The sequence below is a fragment of the Dipodomys merriami genome, unplaced genomic scaffold (genome assembly GCF_024711535.1).
Source record: "Dipodomys merriami isolate MVZ:Mamm:240054 unplaced genomic scaffold, mDipMer1.0.p SCAF_137, whole genome shotgun sequence".
Classification (NCBI taxonomy): Eukaryota; Metazoa; Chordata; class Mammalia; order Rodentia; family Heteromyidae; genus Dipodomys; species Dipodomys merriami.
The window spans coordinates 1,457,804-1,465,536 of record NW_027202682.1 but is presented as its reverse complement, the minus strand read 5'-3'; the positions used below and the strand labels follow the sequence as shown (position 1 = coordinate 1,465,536).

Genomic DNA, 7,733 nt, shown 5'->3' with positions numbered 1-7,733 from the left:
AGGTCAGAGCATCCTGAAGAACAAGTGTCTGGAACATTCTGCGGCCATTGGCGCCCTCTGTTGGGCATGTTGGGTATTGCCCCAGGAAGTGGTCCCTGTCCAGTTGATCTCAGCCAGGCTGCCCAGAACAGGACCTGCCTCTTTCTGGTGAGCTAGGGCTGGTGTCTGACTCCAGACCCCCCTCAGAGGCTGGGGGAGGGGGGCATCTGGCCCCAGGGGCAGATGTAGCCAGGTCCCAGCAGGCACTGCCCGGGGCTGAGGCGGGAGCTGGGCCCTGTCCTCCAGGACTGAGGGAAGGCCTCCGTGCCCGTGGATGGGGTGATGGGGACCTGGGGCTGGGGTGGTGGGGGCGGGATTGAGACCTCTCCACCTGGGCTGTAGGTTCCAAGGCCACAGTCCCAGCTGCTCCACCCCAGCAGGGCCAGACGGCCCAGGTGGACAGCCCTGCGCTCAGGGAAGACCGGGAATAGAAGGACAGGGGGACACACAGGAGGGACGGAGCACCAAGGGCCGCAGGACCCCTTCCTGCCCAGACCCCAAGGACAGGGCCACGGAGGCCTGGGACTGGCTCCCGGGACCCCCCCCCCCCACACACACCATGGGACATGGCCCCCGGGCAGCCACTTGGACCACAGCTGGGGTGGGGATGGAACGCCAGGGCCCCGCCTGGCCCTTTAAGATAACAGTTCTGTCCCTGAATGTCCCTTGTTGTCGCCCAGCAACCACAGGCCCTTAGTGTGTACACTGTCACTGGGGCGACCAGGAGGCCCATAGCCCCCGGACAGTGGCTGGCACTGCCCCCGCTGACCGAGCCTGGCTGACTGCCCGGAGACTTTCCCCCTTGGTCCCCACCCCTGCCCCACCAGGCGGCTGGCACCATGGCCCAGACCGATGTGCTCCTGACGAAGCAGCCGGCCCCGCAGACCATCAGCCCGTGTGAGCTGCCGCCCAAGCTCTACCATGTGGCCTGCAACACGGGCGAGCACTCGTCCTCGGGCCTGGCCACCGCCGGCTTCCGCACGGCCAAGTACCTGATGGACGAGTGGTACCAGAACTCCTATGCCCGCTACCACCAGGCCTTCTTGGACCGCGAGCACTCGGAGCGGCAGCGGCAGGAGAGCCAGCAGCTGGCCGTGGAGACCAGCACGCTGGCCCAGCGCACGCAGCAGGACTCCACCATCAAGGTGGGCGAGCGCCTGGAGGAGATGCACTGCTGGAAGTCCAACCTGCAGCAGGAGGTGGAGGACCTGACCTCCGAGACCAGCCTGCTCCTGGCCCAGAAGCTGCGGCTGGAGCGCGCCCTGGATGCCACCGCCCTGCCCTTCTCCATCGCCATGGACAACCTGCAGTGCCGCGATCGCCGCCAGCACCCGGACCTGGTGCGCGACTACGTGGAAGAGGAGCTGCTCAAGGTGCCCCTGCCCGGCGCCGGGGAGGGCCGTCCCGGGGCGCGGGGAGCGCGGTGGGAGCCTGGGCGGCTCTGCCGGCAACGTGCGCGCCACCTAGGGCCGCAGGGGCTCCAAGGCCTGTGCATCCCAGTGTGGCTGCAGACAGACCCACGGACAGAGGCCGGGAGAGAGCTCATACGTAGAAAACGCAGCTGTCTGGCCGTAGAAAGGAGCCGGGGGGGGGGGGTCAGTGGCCAGGTCGGGCCCCAACCTCAGGTCCTCCTGGTGTGTGCCTGCTGACTGTGGCCCTCGGGCCCCGCTGGGAGGAGGGGCTGGGGCTCTGCTGTTCACGTGGCGCCACCTCCTCATCCCCCCCCCCCCCGCCCTCCCAGGAAGCAGAGCTCATCCGGCATATTCAGGAGCTCCTGAAGAGGACCATCCAGCAAGCGGTGACCCAGATACGGTGGGTCACCGGGACCCCAGGCGGCCTGCGGGGCGACCCGGGCACCCCCCAGCGCCGCCCCGGGGCAGGGGGCCTGGGGTCTGGCCGAGGGGGCAGGGGCGGCGTCCAGGTCACCGCTCGGCGGGCGGGGCCGAGCACCTCCACCTGGGGGGCGGCACTGGACCCAGCAGGCCCAGGCGGGCTGGGGCTCCCTGCCCGGCCACTCCGTCCCGGCCCATGCCGGCCCTGGTCCTCTGCAGGCTGAACCGAGAGCAGAAGGAGGTGTGTGAAATGGGCTTCTCGGACAAGGTGGAGTCCTACAACATCGACCAGGCCTGCTCGCGCTACCACAACGACTGCACGGAAGTGCGGTTCCACCTGCACTCCACCAAGTTCGAGGAGAGGTGAGGCCCCGGGCGGGACGGCCAGGCCCGGCGCCCCCCGGGCCGGGCAGGGCCGCCCTGGACGAGCCGGGGCGCCGCGGGGTCCTCTGCCTGGCCCACGTGACCCCCCCCCCCCGCAGCGCCTCCACACCCGAGTCCTGGGCCAAGTTCAGCCAGGACATGCTGTTCCGCGCCGAGCACGAGCGCCTGGGCTCGGTCCACCTGCGGTCGATCATCGACTCCATCCTGCGGGACACCTCGGAGGACCTGCGGGTGCAGGCGGACGTGGTCAACCAGGCCTTCGAGCGCCGCTGCGAGGAGCTGGAGGACACGCAGAACAAGCTGAAGTTCCACCTGCAGAAGGTGAGGGCGGTGGCGGCGGCGGCGGCGGGGCGCGCCGGACACGCCCACCCGGAGACACGCCCACCGCACGGGGACACGCCCACCCGGAGACACGCCCACCGCACGGGGACACGCCCACCCGGAGACACACCCACCCCTGAGTCCCACCATGCTGGGACATGCCCATCCACTGAGACACGCCCACTGCTCGGGGACACGCCCACCTGGAGACACGCCCACCAAGAGACACACCCACCGCGCGGGGACATGCCCACCATGCGAGGGACACGCCCATCTGAGACATGCCCACCCCTGAGATACGCCCACTGTGCTAGGGACACGCCCATCCACGGGGACACGCCCACCACACGGGGACACGCCCACCTGGAGACGCGCCCATCCACGGAGACACGCCCACTGCACTGGGGACACGCCCACCATGCTGGGGACACGCCCACCGTGCTGGGGACACGCCCATCCACGGAGACACGCCCACTGCACTGGGGACACGCCCACCATGCTGGGGACACGCCCATCTGAGACATGCCCACCCCTGAGATACGCCCACCGTGCTAGGGACACGCCCATCCACGGAGACACGCCCACTGCACTGGGGACACGCCCACCGCGTGGGGACATGCCCATCCACGGAGACACGCCCGCCGCGCTGGGGACACGCCCACCATGCGAGGGACTCGCCCATCCGAGACATGCCCACCCCACATGGGACACACCTTCCAGAGTTCAGGACCCGCCCCAAAGCTCTGGACACGCCCACCATGGACAGATTGAGGGCACAGCCACCCCACCTTGCCCCTCCCTTAGCACTCTCCACTCAGGGCACACCGTCCTCGTTGGCACACCCACTTGCCCCTAGGTGGGCCTAGCTCAGGGCTCTGACCTTGGGTTCCCAGTGGGACCTCTGCTGCCCCTGACCTGGGGCTTCCTGGCTGGGGCTGGGGCCCCTCAGGCCAGAGCTGCAGCTCCGCAGGCTTCCTTCCCGGCCTGACCTGAGTCGGCCGGTGCCCGTGGACAGCGTGACCCCTGAGCGCAGCCAGGACGGGAGGAGCCGGGGCGACCCCCCCCACGCCCTCCCCACTGGCCTGCCCCGGCCCCATCTGGCTCACACTAACGCCCTGATACAGCTGCTTCGGGAGATCACCGACCAGGAGCGCCAGATTTCGAACCTGAAGCAGGCCATCAAAGACAAGGAGGCGCCGCTGCGCGTGGCCCAGACCCGCCTGTACCAGCGCGCCCGCAGGCCCAACGTGGAGCTGTGCCGAGACACGGCCCAGTTCAGGTGCGCGGCCCATCGGCAGCCTCGCCGCCCGAGGCTGGGCGCCCTGAGTCCTAGGGGCTCCCCTGGGTGCAGGCCTGATGCTGGAGGGCAGCTTGTCTGGCCTTTGTGGAGGGGGCCTTGGGTCGGCCCGGCTGGCTCCCGGGGTCCCAGGGCAGAGGGGGCGGCAGGGGCGTCCACCCGCCCTGCGTACCAGGTCCTGTCTTCTGTTTCTCTAACTCGAGTGTCCTGGTGCACTACTGAGCGTGTCTTCTTCCTCTTCCTCTCTGCCCCTCCGTGTCTCCCTCCTTCCCTGCCCCTCCATTTGTTCAAGAAACTGAGGGCCCGAGGGCCGGCCAGCACGGCTCCCTCCTGCAGTCAGCCTGCCGTTGCTGGTCCCGGCCACTGGGTGCTGCTGCAGTGCAGCTCCCGGGCCTGTGGGGGTGCAGGGCGGGGCGAGAGCTTGGAGGCCCCCTCCTGCGCACCCGCTGTGCCGCGCCCCTGGACTCCACACTTGGGATGACGCTTTGTGGTGTCCTGAAATGTCCCAGCCTTGAACTCCTGCCCCCGTTCCACTCAGCTCCAAAGGCCAGGCCGACTAGGACCCTGCCCCCTGCCCCCTGCCCCCTGCCACGGCTCCCCTCCTGCAGGCTGGTGAGTGAGGTGGGGGAGCTGAACATGTCCCTCACGCTGCTGAGGGAGAAGCTGCAGGACGCGGAGCAGGCGCTGCGCAACCTGGAGGACTCCCGCATGGCCCTGGAGAAGGACCTGGCCGTCAAGGCCAACAGCCTCTTCATCGACCGCCAGAAGTGCATGGCCCACCGCCACCACTACCCCACCGTCCTCCAGCTGGCTGGCTACCAGTAACCGCAATAAAGAGCTCCTTAGCTTTCCGCGCGTGTGGGGCCCGGTGGAGTCTCCTGGCCGTCCGCGCGGGCAGGCTCTGCCTGTGGCCTCGGAGCTGAGGACCAGGGCGCGGGGGCCCCAGCCTCCCCCCTCAGCCGGCCCCCCGCGGCCCTGAGTGTGGCCGGCTGCCCCCTGCCCCTGTACTCCCAAGCCCCAGCCTCACCTCCCGTGCCTCGAGCCTGGCTGACCACGCTCAGGCCCAGTCCCACCCAGAGTCCCACCTCGTGTCCACCCACTGCCTAGCCAGGTGTAGAGAGGAAGACTGAGGTCCGGGCCAGCCCCAGGCAAACCAGGAAGCTAAAAAGGTCTGGAGACATGGCTCGAGTAGTAGAGCACCTGGTTAGCAAGCACAGGGCCCTGAGTTCAGACCCCAGGAGACCAGGGGTTGGGGAGGCCGTTAGGCGGGGCCGGGGGCCCACAGGGCTGGCTTGCTCTCTGCAGCGCCCGCTCAGCTCCGGTGCACACTGAGGCCGTGGCTGCACGGGCCACAGGGGCTGCTCTTCCAGAAACCTTGGGTGCGGGGGGGGGGGGCGGTCAGAGCCTGCAAGGCCCCACTGCCCGGAGGAGGGGCGAGAGCGAGAACACCGTCCCGCACAGCCACCACCCATGCTGCTCTACCGCAGTGGTCAGCGCTTTCCTGGAGGGGGAGCCCAGCAGGGATGCGCTGTGCCCAGCACCCACTGCAGAAGCCCCCCTCCTCCCTCCTCCTACTCCCCCTCCTCCCCGCTCCTTCCCCTCCCCCCTCCTCCTCCCTCCTTACCTCCCCCCTCCTCCCCCTCGCTCCTCCTCCCCCTCCTCCCGCCCTCCTCCCCCTCCTCCTCCCTCCCCCTCCCCCTCCTCCTCCCTCCTCCCCCTCCCTCCTCCTCCCCCCTCCCCTCCCCCTCTTCCCTCCTCCTCCCCTCGCTCTCCCCCCTCCTCCCTCCCTCCTCTCCTCTCCTCCCCCCTCCTCCCCCCTCCCCCTCCCCTCCCCCTCCCAGCCCTAGAGGCCACCCTTCCTAGGCCCCTCTCGGGCAGGCAGCCCTGAGGAGACTGGAAAAAGCTGCTCTCTGCGGCTGCCCATAAAACGGGAGGACTTCTCTGGCTGGCGTGGGGGGAGGGCTGGGGGCGGGGGGGAGTGTGGGGGTGTGAGTTCACACTCTGGGGGAGTGTGGGGGTGTGAGTTCACACTGGGGGGAGTGTGGGGGTTGTGAGTTCACACTCTGGGGGGGAGTGTGGGGGTGTGAGTTCACACTCTGGGGGGGAGTGTGGGGGTGTGAGCTCACACTCTGGGGGGAGTGTGGGGGTGTGAGCTCACACTCTGGGGGGGAGTGTGGGGGTGTGAGTTCACACTCTGGGGGAGTGTGGGGGTGTGAGCTCACACTCTGGGGGGAGTGTGGGGGTGTGAGTTCACACTCTCAGGGGGGGGAGTGTGGGGGTGTGAGTTCACACTCTGGGGGAGTGTGGGGGTGTGAGTTCACACTCTCAGGGGGGGGAGTGTGGGGGGGTGTGAGTTCACACTCCCTGGGGGGAGTGTGGGGGTGTGAGTTCACACTCTGGGGGGGAGTGTGGGGGTGTGAGTTCACACTGGGGGGGAGTGTGGGGGTGTGAGCTCACACTCTCTGGGGGAGTGTGGGGGTGTGAGTTCACACTCTCTGGGGGGGAGTGTGGGTGTGAGTTCTCACACTCTGGGGGGAGTGTGGGGGGTGTGAGTTCACACTCCCTGGGGGGGAGTGTGGGTGTGAGTTCACACTCTGGGGGGAGTGTGGGGGTGTGAGTTCACACTCTGGGGGGGAGTGTGGGGGTGTGAGCTCACACTCTCTGGGGGGAGTGTGGGGGTGTGAGTTCACACTCTGGGGGGAGTGTGGGGGTGTGAGTTCACACTCTGGGGGGGGAGTGTGGGGGTGTGAGCTCACACTCTCTGGGGGGAGTGTGGGGGTGTGAGTTCACACTCTGGGGGGGGAGTGTGGGGGTGTGAGTTCACACTCTGGGGGGGGAGTGTGGGGGTGTGAGTTCACACTCTCAGAGGGGGAGTGTGGGGGTGTGAGCTCACACTCTCTGGGGGGGGAGTGTGGGGGTGTGAGTTCACACTCTCAGGGGGGAGTGTGGGGGTGTGAGCTCACACTCCCTGGGGGGAGTGTGGGGGTGTGAGTTCACACTCTCAGGGGGGGAGTGTGGGGGGTGTGAGTTCACACTCTGGGGGGAGTGTGGGGGTGTGAGTTCACACTCTGGGGGGGAGAGTGGGGGTGTGAGCTCACACTCTGGGGGGGAGTGTGGGGGTGTGAGCTCACACTCTGGGGGGGAGTGTGGGGGTGTGAGTTCACACTCTCAGGGGGGGAGTGTGGGGGTGTGAGTTCACACTCTGGGGGGGGAGTGGTGGGGGTGTGAGCTCACACTCTCTGGGGGGGAGTGTGGGGGGTGTGAGTTCCACACTCTCAGGGGGGAGTGGGGGGGGGTGTGAGGCTCACACTCCCTGGGGGAGTGTGGGGGGTGTGAGTTCACACTCTGGGGGAGTGTGGGGGGTGTGAGCTCACACTCTGGGGGGGAGTGTGGGGGTGTGAGTTCGGGAGTGTGGGGGTGTGAGTTCACACTCTGGGGGAGTGTGGGGGTGTGAGTTCACACTCTCAGGGGGGGAGTGTGGGGGTGTGAGTTCACACTCTGGGGGAGTGTGGGGGTGTGAGTTCACACTCTGGGGGGGAGTGTGGGGGTGTGAGTTCACACTCTGGGGGAGTGTGGGGGTGTGAGTTCACACTCTGGGGGGGAGTGTGGGGGTGTGAGTTCACACTCTGGGGGGGAGTGTGGGGGTGTGAGCTCACACTCTCTGGGGGAGTGTGGGGGTGTGAGTTCACACTCTCTGGGGGGGAGTGTGGGTGTGAGTTCACACTCTGGGGGGAGTGTGGGGGGTGTGAGTTCACACTCCCTGGGGGGGAGTGTGGGTGTGAGTTCACACTCTGGGGGGAGTGTGGGGGTGTGAGTTCACACTCTGGGGGGGAGTGTGGGGGTGTGAGCTCACACTCTGG

The 7,733-nt window shown here is 68.0% G+C and overlaps 1 protein-coding gene across 1 annotated transcript; it reads left to right on the top strand.

Moving 5' to 3' along the window:
• The first annotated feature begins 765 nt into the window (after positions 1-765).
• On the top strand, positions 766-4,724 carry Tekt4 (tektin 4). The gene is made up of 6 exons (XM_070019702.1): positions 766-1,412; positions 1,781-1,851; positions 2,091-2,234; positions 2,354-2,576; positions 3,701-3,855; positions 4,482-4,724. Exons 1-6 carry the CDS (start codon positions 879-881, stop codon positions 4,696-4,698), a joined length of 1,344 nt encoding a protein of 447 aa, XP_069875803.1. The 5' UTR covers positions 766-878; the 3' UTR covers positions 4,699-4,724.
• Positions 4,725-7,733: the final 3,009 nt, after the last annotated feature.

Excerpts from the sequence above, each read along its gene's own strand:
- Tekt4 (XM_070019702.1), top strand. The coding sequence starts at position 879 with ATGGCCCAGACCGATGTGCTCCTGACGAAGCAGCCGGCCCCGCAGACC. Across the intron at positions 1,413-1,780 it reads TGGAAGAGGAGCTGCTCAAG|GAAGCAGAGCTCATCCGGCA; the intron begins GTGCCCCTGCCC and ends CCGCCCTCCCAG. Across the intron at positions 2,235-2,353 it reads TCCACCAAGTTCGAGGAGAG|CGCCTCCACACCCGAGTCCT; the intron begins GTGAGGCCCCGG and ends CCCCCCCCGCAG.